This window comes from Pelophylax lessonae (genome assembly GCF_965119305.1).
Source record: "Pelophylax lessonae genome assembly, chromosome: 1".
NCBI lineage: Eukaryota > Metazoa > Chordata > Amphibia > Anura > Ranidae > Pelophylax > Pelophylax lessonae.
Genome location: NC_138768.1, coordinates 616,003,929 through 616,021,593, shown reverse-complemented (window position 1 = coordinate 616,021,593; position 17,665 = coordinate 616,003,929). Strand labels below are relative to the sequence as shown.

General features: G+C 38.6%; 1 protein-coding gene across 1 annotated transcript in view; it reads right to left on the bottom strand.

Annotated features, from left to right (window-relative positions):
- Nucleotides 1-17,665, bottom strand: part of ALPK1 (alpha kinase 1) — a 214,730-nt gene that overhangs the window by 35,211 nt on the left and 161,854 nt on the right. The window contains exons 8-11 of the mRNA XM_082254294.1: nucleotides 13,366-13,442; nucleotides 12,630-12,725; nucleotides 7,266-7,370; nucleotides 1,115-3,683 (exon numbers count right to left, since the gene is read on the bottom strand). Of these exons, the coding sequence (XP_082110420.1) occupies nucleotides 1,115-3,683; nucleotides 7,266-7,370; nucleotides 12,630-12,725; nucleotides 13,366-13,442 (2,847 nt within the window). The remainder of the gene's footprint in view (nucleotides 1-1,114; nucleotides 3,684-7,265; nucleotides 7,371-12,629; nucleotides 12,726-13,365; nucleotides 13,443-17,665) is intronic.

Genomic DNA, 17,665 nt, shown 5'->3' with positions numbered 1-17,665 from the left:
GGGGAAAAATAATTTGGGTACAGCGTCGCACGACCGCGCAATTGTCCGTTAAAGTAACGCAGTGCCGAATCGCAAAATATGGCCTGGTCAGGAATGGGGTAAAATCTTCCGGTCTTAAAGTGGTTAAAAATACGCTCATTGAGAACGTTTTTGTCAAAGACATGTAGCTAAATACATTTTGGCCTAAATATATGACAAAAAATGTTACATATTGGATATTTTCTAACTGTCAAAGTAGAAAAATATTGCTATTTTTTTCAAAATTGTCGCATTTTTTTATTAATATCGCAAAAAAAGAAAAGCGCAGAGGTGATCAAATACCACAAAAAGAAAGCTCTGTTTGTGGGAAAAAAAGGACGTAAATTTAGTTTGGGTACGGCATGACCGCGCAATTGTCAGTTAAAGTCGCACAGTGCCGAATCGCAAAAAGTGGCCTGGACGTAAAGCAGAAAAATCCTCCGGCCCTAAAGTGGTTAAAATAGTTCACTATTAGAAATTTTATATCAGAAGTGCTCTTCTTGTATGCACAGACATTATCAACACAGTTGCATTGACAGACCTTGCAAAAACAAAAAAGCTATACAATGTTTGCTGGTAGAATGAAATGTTGCTATTTGTAGGAGCCTGAGCTATCAAGTAGTAAGAAGCTCTGAGATTTTTGATGGAAACCCTCAGGTAAACAAACATAATTATTAACAAAAAAAAAACAGATGTATTAAAAGTTCCCCATTTTTAGTGGATATCGATCAGAAACATAGATATCTTCATAGCAAACACAATATCAATCAGTATATTAGGCCCAATTGGTTAGATTATGGATAGAGGATCAAGTACAACATTGTAACACTGTGTACAAAATGTATAAATCACAAGCAGTTTGAAGTTACTCTAGTTTTCTAAATTGTAGTTTGACATCAAGTTAATGTAGTTTGCTTGCTGGAGAAATATAGAACTGATATAATAATACAATAATCTAGTAACAGAAAGAATATCATATAAGGTCATTCAAATGTGTTTACTATAAGGAGTGTTTTCACTTTACTTTTTCATTTATATAGAAAAGTAAATGCTATCAATATAAAATATGAAAAGAACATAAAATAAATATACTTACTGTATGTTTTTTGAACATGCTTGAAGTTAAAAACTCCTGTATGTTCCAGTCTCTTCAGCAGCCATTCATGACTTACACCAGATAGGAGTCTTTCATAATCATTGACGTCTAAGGAACGGGCCTGGAGTACCTGCTCTTTATGTTGAGCTTGCAGGATAACAAAAGAGCTTACACTTGAATTTAGTGGTGAATGTGACCCGGAAAGACTACCTGAAAATGGACTAACTTTGTACCAAGAGCTAGAGTCGTGGCTGCTATTGAAGCTGATATTGGCCTTACTGTCCACATCCTCTTTCACCTTGCTTTTTCCAGAAGACGTGAGTGAACTGTTTAGACTGTTTTGCTGACTTAAAGGTGTTTTGTCAGCTGAACTTTCTACAGACCACTGACGGGCAAGGAATTGCATTTCCAATTTGTCTTCTGTAGCTAATGCCTTGCCTTCAAAAGAGGAAGCTGAAGATTTGTGGGTAAAAGTAGACTGACCTGAGGGCAACAAATCCGAATTTTGGATATCAATAGATACTTCATCTGTAGCAATATTTGTTTCATCTTCTAAGTCAATTCCAAAAATTAACCTATGTCTTGCAACATGGTCTGATACCTGCGTTGAATCTTTTGTTTTCTCTTTTAAGTCAGTTTCATACAGTACCCTCTGTTTGCCATCAGCATTCGATGATACTGCATGAACAGGTTCATGAATTCCAAATGATGGATCATCAGTAGTATCCTTTGTTTCACCTTCTACATCAATTTCACCAAGCAACACTTGTCTTAATTTATCAACTGAATGACTAGCTTGACTTTGCATAGAAGAGTGTATTACACTGGGTAGATCATCTGCAGTATCTTGAGTTTCACCTTTTTGGTCAATGCCAGAGTGAATCCTTGCCTTTTCATTAATACTTGATGGGACAGGGGATACTGTTATGGCCTTTTGTATTACAGGTGGTGGATCATGTGTAGTATCTTCTGTTTCACCTTGTAAGTCTATTCCCAAATTAATCCATGACCTTATATTATCACCTGATGGACCTGGAGGTACAATTATAGTCTTTTGATTTCCATAGGGTGCATCATCTGTAGTATCTTGTGTTTCACCTTTCAAGTCAATTCCAGAATAAATATTTGGCCCTGTAATAACACCTGAAGGACCTGGAAGTACAATCATAGTCTTTTGTATTCCACAGGGTGCATCATCTGTAGTTTCTTGTGTTTCACCTTCCATGTCAACTTTAGAATAAATATTTGGCCCCGTAATAACACCTGATGGACTTGGAAGAACCATCACATGCTTTTGTATTCCATCATCTGCAGTATCTTGTGTTTCACCTTTTAGGTCAATATCAAAATAAATATTTGGCCCTGAAGTACCTCCTGCAGATACCCCATTAGACTTAAACATTTGTTGATTCTCTGTGACATTGGTTGGTTTGTTGGTTTCCGCACCAACAGAAAGGTCAACAAACTCAAAAGATTCATCATCTGAATATGTAGACCTTTCAGCAGAGGAGTTTCTAGAGACATGGCTACTGAGGGTTGATTTTTCTAAACACTTATTTCCAGCAGCGACATTGTTGAGACTTATTTGACTAGATTTGTTTTCTACTGGGTGATTCTGGGGATCAGTGGCACAATCCTGAAGGGAAAGACCCTGAAAACGAAGGTCAGCATCACATTGTTTTTCACCAGGAACATTACTGGAAGTAGAGGATGAACTGAGACTCACAATTTGATCACCCTCACTATTAGAAACTTTAGGCTCCTTTTCATTCTGCTCTGGTATGCATTCCCAGCTAAAAGAAGAATTTGACAAACTGGAGCCCTGACTACCACTATGTGAACGACTTAATCGTTGCCTTCTTTCTTCATCAAAAGAATGACTCACAGCATCAGAATGTACAAGCTTTCTTCTTCTTACCGACTGGTCACTTAGTTGATCACTAGTTGTTTGGCTTGGGGAGCTGTCTGCAGTACTGATGGTGTCAGTAGTCTTCAAGGCAGTTATACAAGCTCCTGATTTCACATCCTCTTCTGTGGTGTGGTTTCTGCAAGCAACATCAAACACTTGGCACACTGAGCTATGATGTTGAGAATGCATATCCAACAGTTTTTGGAAGCTGACCTTTCCAATGACAATATTCTTTTTAATGCAGTCTCTGTAACTGTCAGGTACAAAAGATTGCTTGTCTGAGTTTGGGAATGGTTGTACTTCTAAATGTTCTTTAATAGCAGTTACAAGACACATGACATCACTAGCCAAGACTCCTTTGTCACGTTTGTCTGATGACATATTATATATTGCCAGTTTTTCCATGGCGTCTTTACAAAGTTGATTCACAATTTCATTTTGTCCAGCTTCACGATTAAGCCACTTGTGCACATTTGCAAGACAAAATGCTGACTTGACAAAGCTGTGAAGCTCCTGCTTACTTGTTACTTGGTCTCCTTTTTTTTTGGTAAGGAGACCAATTTCAAAAGACTCTTTTGCCTCCAAAAAATAGAAAGACTTTTTCTCCTCTGGACACTCGTTGGACAAACAGTAGGATAACAAGCATGCACCGCGGATATTCTAAGTAGATAAAAAGAGACCAAAGAATTTGAATAAATAAAATCTACAAATAACCAGTATCTGACTGAGTATTATTCCATGTGTCAGAAATCAAATAACAATATTATCATGAAGTATTTTAAGACTAAAGAACACTTCCCCTCTGTTATGGAGATGAGAATAGGAGTGTGGGGGGGGGGGTGGCTCCCTCAAACCTGACCTGGCGACATTGTTCCTTAGGGTTCTAGGTCCGGGGTGGATGGGCCTCTCGCCCCCATACTACATCCAAGCAGGGATATATACTTTATCTTTATTATACTACGTTGTGCCACCTTCCTGCCATATGACATCCCATTGTATAACCTGTGATACTTTGAATACTTTCTGATATTCCTGATAATTCTGATTGTCTGCTATTGCACCATTCATCTGTTGCTCTTACTATATGAGTGTGTACATGCATTGGAACCTGTTGAATATTTCAATCTTTTGTTTTATCTGTTTTGTCTTTATTTTCTTATGTAAAACTCAAAAAAAATGTATTGAATGGAAAAAAAAAAAAAGAATAGGAGTCCCAGGGTGGTCCTAGGGTGGCAACTCAGCTCCTCCACAGACAAACTACAGTGAGTGTATCCAGGATGACAGTTCATGTGTTACTGGCAGGATTAACCGAACAGGAAGTGTGTTATTGTCAGGATCAACAGATTAATATAAAGGGAACAAAGACATAAAAAGTAAAGCCAATGAAGCCACCACATCAAGGGCTGGTTTGCTGCAATATATAACATTTTTGTTCTTGGGTTTAGATACACTTTAAAGCAGTTTTGCTATAGTTCCAGTAATTGTGAGTTATGAGGAAGGCAAAGCACATAGGCCATCAAATTCATATGCTAATAGCTGTTTAATAGATCATAATTGCTTATTCAAAATAGACTACCGTATACTGTTTAGGAAAATATAAGACTTATGCAATATGAGTTTATGAATAATCTGACCTGCTATGTCCCTGCAGAGTTGGCAGTATAGACTGGGCTTGTTATTTTTCCACCTAGTTTCTGGCTGCATTTAGGAGATGTATGAGGAGGGAATTCTATTAACATTTTAGGGAGTGGATTAAAATGGAGAAGGAAGGCCAACTAGCATCACTTAAGGTCATCCTTATAAGTTTGGTAATCAACCTATTTATATCTTTACAATAGTTTTGCAGAAATGGACATAAGCAGAAAATATCAAACAATGTTCCTTTATCAATACTGCATCTACAACACATCGGGGAACATTTTATTAGTAAGCACAGGCACCTTATACAATATGGTTCTTTCATGTAAGGCACATTAGGAGGGATTTAGTAAAACTGGAGCGGCCAAAATCTGGAGAAGCCAAAATCTGGAGCAGCTGTGCATAGAAACCATTCAGTTTCCAGGTTTTATTGTCAAAGCTTATTTGAACAAGCTAAAGTTAGAAGCTTATTGGCTAGCATGCACAGCTACACCAGATTCTGGGCGATCCAGTTTTAGTCAATCTCCCCTTCTGTGTTTTTAGCTTAATGGTTCATGAACATCTGATAAATGGATACTACACCAGATATACAGTATGTTATCCAGAATAGCACATTCCTCTGCCTGAATCAGTCCATATCAGAAAGTGTGCTGTAAACTCGAAACTTACTATTTGTCATATAAGCAACATTAGGATTTATGTGTGAATTTGAACATTATGTCAGTGTGATTTTACCCAGTCTGCTTTCTCCAAACAGCAAATAGATATGCAATCACTTAAACCAACAAAACGGATTCTTAGTTTTGGATAAGGTGAACAAGGGTTAGAAACTCTACAAAGATTTTCATTGCTGTCTTTACCCCAGCTAGAAAGATGTTTTCTCACTTATTCTCCCACTGACATAAAGTGGGGAGTTGGAAAATGGAGGGAAATACCTTTAGCCTCTTGGCGCCGAGTGCACGCATGTGTGCGGCCTCTCGGCAGTGGGCCTCGGTGCCGACCAGCCACATATTTGCATGCATTAATGCAAATAGCCGCTGGTAACTATGTCGGGAGAGGCACAGTTCTAACAGAAAGCTCCCAATCACCGCTTGAGATGGGCAGCTTTCTGATGACATGGCCACCGTGACAGACAATCACGGCAGTCACATGACTATAAGCTCCGCCCTACCTCCCAGCAGTCTAAACCCCTTAAAGGGCCCAACAGGCGCCAGCTACAAGGGGTTAAAGGAGTTGTAAAGGTAGAAGGTTTTTGTCTTAATGCATTCTATGCATTTAGATAAAAAGCCTTCTATGTGTAGCAGCTCCCCACCTCCCCCAGTACTCCCTAATACTTACCTGAGCTCCATCTCTATCCACCTATGTTCACGAGCTCCTCGGACATCCGGGACTCTCCCTCTTGATTGGCTGAGACACAGCCGCGGCGCCATTGACGCCTTCAGTTGTCAATCAAAGTTAGTTAGCCAATCAGGAGAGAGAGGGGGTGGGGCTGAATGGCAGCTTTGTGTTTGAATGGACACACGGAACTGCAGCTCGGCTAGGGTGCCCCCATAGCAAGCTGCTTGCTGTGGGGGCACTCGATAGGAGGGAGAGGCCAGGAGCAGCAACAAGGGACCCGAGAAGAGGAGGATCCAGGCTGTCTTGTGCAAAACCAACTGCAGAGAGGAGGTAAACATACCATGTTTGTTATTTATTTATTTATTTTTTTAAAACTAGACTTTACAATCACTTAAAGGCTCACTCCATAGAGGTGCAACCAAGCATGCATGCTTTTTGCATGTTTCTTCTCATTGCATTTAGTGTAGGCCATTAATATCAATAGATGAGAAACACGCAAAAAAGCTGCCTGTTCCATTTTAAAAATCATGGCACACCAAGCTGCATGACTCTGTAGCACTATGGGGTTGATTTACTAAAACTGGAGAGTGGTTGGCTACCACGCAAAGCTGCACCAGATTTTCACTCTCCAGTTTTAGTAAATAAACTCCAATGCTTCTTGATGTGCATGAATGCATGCGCAATTGCAAGAGGCATGGGGAGCCATTAGGAATAATGGTACCACAGCACGCCTGCAAAGGGGCTGCGCGTTTTTATATATTGTGGGAAAGCACGCAATTTTACATGTTCCCACAACACACAGCTGGGACCAAAGCCTATTAGAACACAGACTGCAAAGAAAGCACTAGAATGGGGAAGGGTTAGAATTTTTGTGAGGTTTTTCCCCTGTTTGTGTCTTCCTATCCCAGTGATCCCCATTTCCATCATTTCTTGTTTTGGTGCCACAGGCATAATAACTAAGGGCGACTTTCCCCAGTGGAGCCACAGACCGTAATAAAAAAACAGAACCCTTCCCCACTTTATCCAAAATGTATGCTGGATTTGGGCTTTAATTTTTGCTTTAGGGTGGCCATACAGAGGAAGGTTTGTCATTTGTTAGAATGAAAGAAGAAAGATTTGTCTGTGTAATTGTCAGGACTGCTGCACTATCATACCCATACCACTAATTTGCCAAAGAGAGAAAAAAAGGCAGTGTACAAAACACAATGCATAAAATAAATAGAAAAAAATCTAAAGTAAATTGTATATTTTATATACAGTATATACCAAATTGGTGAGCACGAAGAGGGGTGTGTACAAACTAAAGGTCGCTGCCAGCTTACAAGCTTCTGCCGCTGATAATAACCGATGATCAAATTCTTCTAGTAGGGCCTGTCAATATAACAGAAAAAAAAATCTTATGTCAGAATTTTTAGAAGCAAAGCATAGAGAGCACAGACAACAAGTATGTCTCTGGGTCTGGATTAAAAGAACAGCTAAGTTTCATATTTGCATTTATTCCAACTTCAGAAACTGTAAAATCTAATGGCTCTGACATTGGAAATAATATCGGATTTTGTATAGACCAGTGGCACAATTAACAATTCTGGATCAATAATTGCTTTATTATACATGCAAAACTTATATTGATAGGCTCATTTACTTGACAATTTATAGGATGGCCACCCAGACCATTTTACAGAATAAAAGACAAAGAATTTTATCAGAATAACTGTAAGGTCCACTTTACACTGTTGTGCTGTGATGCATCGCACGGTAATGCGAGTTATGCACATTGGTATGATGCACTGTTTTATCTGGAGTGCTGTGTTGCAAATGTCAAATGAATTGTCTACCATAGCACAATGTGCAGCACAATGCATGTTAACACAACACACCAGACCAGACACGTGTGAATGGGCATTTAGTGTATTTGTTATATTAGAGCACACCATGTATGAAGCCTTCAAGAGTGCTGTGGAGTTTTACAAGCACTGTTGGGTGCCTGCACCAACATACCGATACCTCTTTACATACCAAAAAAACTGAACAAAAAGGGCAGTAAAAATTAATAAGTAAACCTTATCAGTGTCTATACCACTATCGTGGTGTCCTGCTATAAACCAAAAAAAAAAAATACATACAATAAAAGAGAGTACAGGTAAACTTTTAGCCTGTATTACTTCCTCTGAATGAGCCTCTCTTCATCTCGTGCTGCCCCCAAATGTACACAACTGCAACTGTTTTAATTTATTGTGTCTCTACCTAGGTGTAATTTAGCTCTTTAAAAAGTAGGAGCTTAAGAGAGGAATGCCAGATACAAACTAATAGAAGGTTTACGTTTAAAAGGATGAATATTTAATGTGCTTAACTGTTTGGTGCATTAAGATCAACATAATGGCAAGGATAACCACATGAACTAAAATGGTAAATTACTCCTAAAGATGGTTAACTAACAAACATAATTATCACCAGTAAAATGCATGATGCTTATTTTTCCACATGAAATCAACATTTATTTTCAGATACATTTTATTTCATGAATTGTTATCACTTATCAACATTCTGTTATTTTAACCAATTGCTAACCACACTATAGCAGTTTTACTGGTACAGAGCTGCCAGGTATATATACGTGATCCTGCATTTCCCGGTGATTCTACACAGCTGGAGTTAATCAGTGGGTACCCGATTTCTGCCAGCACCCGCTGATCGTTCGGTACACAGGCAATACGGCAATCTGCCTATGTAAACAAGGCAGATTGTTGTTTTGTCAGCAAAGAAGGCAGTGACACTGTCTTCCTGCAAAGCAGGGACATGGATCGGTGCCTTCCTCTAGTAAAAGAACCTCCCCCCACTAAAGTAAAACACCAGCTAGGCACACAGGTAACCCTGTGATTGCCCCTGATGTTAACCCTGTCCCAGCCAGTGTCATTGGTACAGTGACAGTGCATATTTTTTAGCACTGATCACTGTAATAATGTCACTGGTCCCCAAAAAAGTGTCAAAAATGTCAGTTAGTGTCCAATTTGTCCGCTGAAATATTGCAGTACCGCTACAAGACACTATTTGCTGCCATTACTAGTAAAAAAAAATGTAATAAATAAAAATTCCATAAATATATCCCATAGTTTGTAAACGTTATAACTTTTGCGCAAACCAATCAATATACGCTTATTGGGATTTTTTTTCCCAAAAATATGCAGCAGAATACATATTGACCTAAATTTATGAAGAAATTACATTTTTAACAATTTTTTATTGGGTGTGTTTTATAGCAGAAATTAAAAATAGTGTTTTTGTTTTTCAAAATGTCTTTTTTTGTTTATAGTGCAAAAAATGAAAACCACAGAGGTGATCAAATACCACCAAAAAGAAAAACTCTATTTGTGGGAAAAAAGGCCAAAAATGTTATCTGAGTACAGTGTCGCACGACTGTGCAATGTTCAGTTCCCTGGCGGTAACCCCGAGCGTGACTCGGGGGTTGATTTTTCATACCAGGATCGGTAACCCCGAGTCACGCTCGGGGTGGATGTGCAGAGAGCGCAGCGCAGCGGTGTTCTCTTACCTTCTCCTGGCGATCCAGCGATGATCTCTCATTGCTGTGACCGCCAGCCGAGATCCCCGCCGCTCTCCGTCGGTGTGATCACTTCCTAGTTCCGTTCCCTGCAGCAGCAATGCTGCATGGGAGCGGAACTAGGGAGGGAAATTCAAAAAAAAAAAAAAAAGTTGCACAAAACACAAACACATTACACATTTTATATTATATATACTATATGCATATATATATATATATGCATATATATATATATATGTATATATATATATATATATATATATATATATATATATATGTGTGTATATATGTATATATATATAAATACCTATATACACATATATATATATATATATATATATATATATATAAAATTATATTATTGATTCGATCATAATTCATGCGTTATATATACATATACACACACACACACACATATATATATATATATATATATATATATATATATATAAACGCATGAATTATGATCGAATCAATAATATAATTTTATATATATATATTATATATTATATAATAAAATTATATTATTGATTCGATTATAATTCATACGTTTGTGTTTCAAATTTATCACATTTGGGATGTCTACTAGAGTCTTGTTTTGGTCAGGTTTAAGTCAGTAATTACTAAGAATTGTAGGCCTATAATACATAACGCCAAATTTCCATGAAAAGAATTGTACCGCTTTTGGTATGTAATTCCTGACAGAATCATACCGCCAGGGAGGTTAACCTCCTTAGTGGTATTCCCGAGTGTGGCTCGGGGTGGAATTTCAGTGCCATTAGCGGTAACCCTGAGCCAAACTCGGTGTACCGCCAGGGAGCATCGCTGGATCCTGGTAGAGGTTACTTACCTTGTCCCTGGGATCCCGCGATGTGTCCCTGCAGCATACGGCGGCTGGATCTTCCGCCCGATGCTGTGAGCCCCGGCTTCCATCTCCTGCAACATGATGCTCCCAGGGGGGAGGAACCGGCGGCAAATTCAAATAGTAAAACACACAAACACACTGATTACATTACAAAATAAAATAAATTGACATTAGTTTGCCCCCAGTGCCCTTTCCTATGTATACACACATATATATGTATATATATATATATATATATATACATATATATATAACTAATATGTATACATATATATATATATATATATATATGTATATATACGTGTATATATATATATATATACACACATATATATATATATATATATATATATATATATATATATATATATATATATATATATACATACATACTTTAACTTATTTACAGTTATTTATTATTTTATAATTTATGATTTTGGGTTTCAAACTTTATCATACCCGAGATGTTATAAAGAAGAACGCACAGTAAAAAAAAATCATATGTAAATAGTTGGTGTGGGCTGCTCTTCCTTAAGAATTACATGCAAAATAATGGTACCGCTTTCAGCACCTAAAATCGGAAACAATCATACCGCCAGGGAGGTTAAAGTAATGCAGTGCCGTATCGCAAAAACTGGTCTGGTCATGAAGGGGGTACAATCTTCCCAAGAGCAAGTAGTTAAGGGATGACAATCTGTGTGGTAAACTAGTGAATCAACTCTACATTAATTGCATTAACTTTTTCATAAGGGCCAACCCGACAAAATGACATTGATAGTGATAAAAAAGCACTAGTAGTAATAAAATACCACTCAATAAAGAGCAAACCAATTGAAGCGTGTTATGCATCTTTGTGAATTGAGATCTTGGAATTATGAGATAAATAAGTAGTGGTATCAATAACAGCTGAGCAAGAGAAAAAAATGTTTTGAGGCACTAAAGACAAAGGGCTCAATTCACTTAAGGGTATTGCATGAGGTATTTGGGTCGGGTGACACATTTTTCTCAAATATTGCATGTGATACTAAAACTGTCAATTCACTATCCCTTTATGTAGTATTTACCTCAAAAAACAAAAACGCTTAGTAAATACCACATAAAAATTACTTCACTAAAGGAAAAAAAATTAAAAATGCATGCGTTAAAAAAGTAGTGGTCGAGGCATGTGATAGGCATGTGATAGTCAAAGACTTAATTTCAACTGGTTGTCAAGGAGACAGCAGGCGCCAGCTCCCTTAACAACCAGGAAATAACTGGAGCCTGCAATCGCTGGTGTCCTTAATAACCAGTGAATAACTGGTTGTTAAGGAGCCAGTAGCCGCTGGCGTCCTTTAACAACCAGTAAATAACTGGTTGTTAAGGAGGCCCCACCCGCCACATCATTAAAAACTATGCCTTAATGATGATCAATGCTGTTACAAGGGGGAAGGGTCACCCGGTGACATCATTGGGTGACTCCACCTCTTTGTTTATTTAGTGTCGGGTGGCCAGCATTCATCGTGATTGACGCTGGATTTACCCCACAGGACAGATTTTTGGTGAATGAGTAGAAGTATCGTGTACCCTATACTTATTAACATGGGGGGGGCATTTTGGTGTGGGGGTCCCTCCTTAAAATCCATATGAGGCCCGAATCCCATTGACAGCAGATGAGTCATAATTGTTAAGGATGCGACAGGTGATGGCTCCTTAAAAGCCAGCTATTCACCTGTTGTTAAGGACACCAGCAGGTGACGGCAATCATATACCGCAAGTTTTTACTACTAAAATACTGCATCACTTAAATAACTCATGCTGTATTTTAATGGCATTTTTTTATTGAAAAAAAAAAAAGTTTTGAAAAATGCTTTGAGCTATTTTACCGCTGATCTTTAAAGGGTATATACAGCTTAGTAAATTGAGCCCAAAGTTACATGTCTTTCTCGGGATGCTAAAAATTTTTTGGAGAAATGAATTTAATAGCAATTACTCATTTCTGTAACACTGTTAACTCAGCAGATGACAGCATGTTTACATTAAATACATTATAGCAACAAATGAGTCTTGCAGCAGGACCAATTTTACCTTGAGTGCTAAAGCCATTTGTTCCAACCCAATATACATCTTTGTTTTTAACTACAAATAGACCTGGATTGGTTAGTCTACATAAAAACTGTATTGTGTTTAAACATACAAGGTATAAGGTAAAATTGTTAGGCGTAATACATACTAATCCAAAATGGTTATTTTTCTTGAACCTCTGATAATCCTCTTCATTCATGGATATAAAAATGTCTGCTAAAACACCAAGGGATGTTGCAATTCCCTAAAGACAAAAACAAAAAATGTCAAAAAAGCAAGTAGACCATCTTTTTATCCCTTTTATACTAAGAACTGAGAACACATTTCCAACAGAATATGATTTCGTGATTTAATTTGTGGTACCAAACCAAAGTTGCTGCACATGTCTTATGTATAAATAAACAGTTGAAATTCAGACCATGTGGATTGTGAGTGATCTGCTTCTTTAGTACATATTGCTTTAAGGAAGGGATGGGTTTTATACTGTCACTGCAAAGAGAAGGATTAGACTTTCCTTGTGCCTCTGATTCATCTATTCTAGGCTCTAATAATTGATCAATTACTTAAAACAGTAATTAGTGGCCTTCATTACTAAGCAAGCTAAAACTTCCTCATTGCATCTCGTTATCAGAGTAAAGAGCAAAGAGCCGTATGATTGCACCAGATTCTGCTCTGTCATTAAATCATTTGCTTTTGTGTTTCACTGGAAAGCTATCACTTTAGTTATTTAACAATATATGATTACAGAGGTTGAAGGAGCACACCAGACTACTCCCACCTGTCTGATGTTATACCATAAAAGCAAGTGTGAATACATGGGCTACAACAGCATCCTTGAAGGCACCAATAACAGACAGCTTATTATAGACATAAGGAGGATCTACCTTTTTGTCAGGTACAGGTAGTTCAAAAAATCCAACAATGGAAGTCCAGATGAGCTCAGCTGCCTCGTACCACATCCCTAAAGTCCATGAAAAACAATACTCTAATTACTTACAAGCACACAGCATACATAAGCAGTTGTATATGCATAAAGACCTGCCTTTTGTTTGTGTCTTTGTTAATTTGTAAAACTGCTTTATGTCGAGGTTATGATGGCAGTTTAGAATTCTTTAGACTTGGCTAATAAATATTTCCACAAGTCTAAACCATTCCCAATAACAGAATCTAATCAAAGATTAACATATATCAATGACTGAGATCATTAATACAGTTCTACAGCAACCATGTGCTTCTCCTTATTCTAATATGACCCTTTATATAGTCCTATTTGGGTCTTTGATATTCAGGTCAAATGTGGCTATGGCCAAAGCTGCTAGTGCCATATGACCAGGTTTCTGGATATGATTATATATTACCAGGGCTTTTTCTCTCCGAGAATAGGTGCAGGTACTCCCCTCTTCTGATTAACCCCATGTCTCCACTCCCCACCCACCTCCGAGCGCTGTCCTTTGGTTCCACCCTCTGCCCACCTCCCAGTAACCCCCCTTTTAGAGAATACAGAACCAAGTATCATGTTGTGGTTTTAGGTAATTTGTATGGAATTTGTTAATGATAACTAGAAAAGCAGAAAAATAGATCCCCTGGAATCAGCAACAATAGACCCCCCCCCCCCCCCCAGCAATAGATTTCCCCAGCAGCAATAAATCTTTCCTGCAGCAATAGAAAAAACTGTAAAATAGATCCCCTGCAATCAGCAACACTAGACCCCCAACAACAATAAATCTTCCCCTGCAACAATTGCCCCCCCCCCCCCATAAATCCTCCCCTTCAACAATAGACCCCCCCCAACAACAATAGCCCCCCAGCAACAATAAATCCTCCACTGCTAAAAAAATCCCCACCCACAACAAAATGCCCACCAGCAACAATAGATTCACCCCAGCAACAATAGATCCCCCAGCAGCCAGCATCAATAGGCCCTTCAGCTCACCCAATGGCCCCAGTACCCCTTTGCCATTGCATACATTCAGACTGGAGGCTCCGGAACTGTGTTCCCCCTGAAAAAATGCCCTGTATATGACCTACATAGCACACATTCGGTTTACTGCTAATACAAAATTACAAAACACTGCGTCTATCCCAATCTATTAAAAGCACAAAATGAGCAATTGAACATCAAACAAAGATATGAGGAGCACACCGCTGGGACCTTTGAATTCTTTGTATAGTACCAAGATCCTTTAAATCTAATCCACAACTCACTTTTAGATATCCACTTTTTGTTGTCCCAAATATCCTGATGTTATCCACAAACCAAACACCACAAGATGTTTAATTTGTGTAAATCAGTATGATCAAAACCAATCATGTATTATGGAAATCTGCTGCTCCTCTGAAATAAATGAAGCAGTTAGAATGGGATCCACATGTGTTGTTTCCCGAAGCACGTAAAACAAAAACCCCATTATCTAGGAACAGAAAAAAATCATTGAGATTTAAATTGTTTTATTAGGATCAAGTGATTTTCTTTTCATAGATGTAGGGCTGGTTGGTGTCTCTAAATACAAAAGGATTAACAGCACTATACTCATGAGGGAACTTCCACCATAATCATACCACCATATGCATAATGAGTCTGTAAACCTTGGAAAATAGATGTTTCCTGTCCCTCAATAACCTCAATAAAGGATACTTTCAATACTTCACTGAGGTTCAAAATACAGTTCACACTGCTAACTCACATTTCTGAAATCCCAGGTCCTTCAGCTGCAAGTTATTACACTGCAATCCAGAGCGTATCCTTTGGCTTTCCGATCAGGTCCGCTTGCCGGTTTTTCAGGCGGACCTGATCAGACCCTCCAGTCTCTTATGGAGTAGCTGAGGTCAGCGTACGCATGAGCCAGTAGCGGATGACAGCGCCACCATCCGATCCGATTCTGACAGAAACACCCTATTACCCATCCATCCGGCGGACCAGATCGGTGGCATCAGATGGAAACAGAAAGGTGGTCCATTGCCATCAGATTTTCCCATAGAGAAGAGCGTTCCATGTCTGTGTCCGCTCTGCATACTGGAGCGGACATACTGTTGCGGACACGGACCTGTCATCCGCCTGCTCAGCAGAGATCAGCAGAGAAATCCCTGCTAAGTAAGCGGTTTCCACTTGGGGGGGGGGGGGGCGCCAGTGTGAAAGGGGTCCTATTAAGGTGTTTGCTTTCTATGTCTCAGTATATTGTAGGAAAACATTAGGTTTTTTTTTTTTTTTTATATTTAGGGGCTGATTGAACTGTCCTATAACTAGCTTATGCTTTATTTCTAGGTGATGGTGGAAATACTTCAGTGGGGCGTTATGCAATTTTGAGAATTTTTTTAGAATGTAATGATTTGTAAAATATAGAGGTTAAATTGTATGAGCATGCAGTGTATGATTTGCAATTGGTATTTTAGTGTTTAATTTGTGAGAGGGAAGGTTATTAGTAGTATACAGTATATAGGTTGTTCTGCCTTTCCTTAGCTAGCGACTATTTGCCCTTAATAGTTTATTTATATACTTTTTGTATATATTTTAGACTTCAACTTCAGTCTATTGGGCAGTGCGTTTGTCCGTGCGCCTGCTGTATGCTACCCGTGTCCGCCATGGTGGAGGTGTGTTGGCATCCCTGCCTGGCCTCTCTCGGATACCGGTCCTGGATGTAAGCAACCACATAGATACCCCCATGTACTACTGCTGTAGTTATATTCATTATCCTATATTCTTTACTATGTACCATTATTTGATTTTTATTATGCTCTGTTACAGAAAGTATCTTGTTTTTTCCTCCTGAAGAAGTGGAAATTGTCTGCAACACATGTGGAGGAGTAACCATCCTCATTTCCTGAATCATTCAAAGGGTGTCTCACTATCAGTGATCTATGTATTCCTATACAGTTTAAGCAACTTTCTGTCAATATGTGATAGATGTTATTTTATTCATGTGTTTGTCTATATGAATTTTTAGCTTCTGTATTATTAGAAATATTTTTATGTTGCATTATATGTGCAGTCTTTGGGTACAGAGATAGTCCGTCTCTATTGTCACAAATGGGGGCATTTGGGAGTTATTTTTTTCTCCCAATTAGTCATTCTAGGATAATGGTACCTCCCACTTGGTTATATTCACTAAAGCACTGTTTCTCAACCTTTTTTCAGTTGGGGCATCCTTTAAAATAATGCACAATTCCGAGGCACCCCCTTTTAAAAAAGTAAAACGAAGCCCCGGTTCACATTATGAATTGCACAGGAATGTGCAGTGCATTCCTGTGCAACTCACATGCGATTCAGTATAGTTCAATTTCAGCCCATTCACTTTGAATGGGCTGAAATCACACTACATCACACAGTAGTGCATGCACTATTTTGGAAACGCACTGCGCCCGGATCACAGGGTACTTTTTTACCATGCAACCTGTGCTTGGGGTATCATTAACTTAACATTGACACCCACTGCAGATTGCAACTGCAATGTGTTTTGAACATGGTGCAGGAAACAAGCAAGGATCACAGGTTACCACATCGTGTTCTAGTGTGAACCTAGGCTAAAGGTTTAACATATCGCAGCAACATCCATAGATGTAGAACACCAAATGTTAGAGGTGATTTATTCTTCCAAAGTAAATACACCTTTGCACACTGTTTCTCTTCTCCCTCAGTTACTCTCCCCCATTTAGCTAACGTGACCCCCCAGCACTGACACAAAAAGGGGGGGGTCAAACAAGAATGCTGTGCAGGTGCCTGACGTCCTCCTTATCAACGGATGATGTCATTGGTTGTTGGGATGCCGGCAGCTGGAAGGTTTTAATGGTAAGCAACAAAAATCTGTGGCTTTGTGTAACTAAAAGACTTCATCCACCCCGCTGGCTTGTATATACCTTTTGGACAATTTTTATGCATTTTGCTGAGGCACCCCTGAAGAAATCTAAAGGAACCTGGGTTGAAAAAGGCTACACTAGAGGCACATAATTTACATTATAGCATTAAAAGAAATGAATATTCACAGTAAAGATCACTGACCCCTTAGTATTTTCCAAACATGTAAGAGTAGGTGTATCCTCTGTACTTGTCATTTTAAAGTGTTTTACTAAGATTTTATTATTTCAGTATCTGGAGTAGTTATATAACATAAGCTGTGGAATCTTGTCAAGGATATTACATCTTTTTACATAAAGAGGTTAATTTACTAAAACTGGAGCGTGCAAAACATA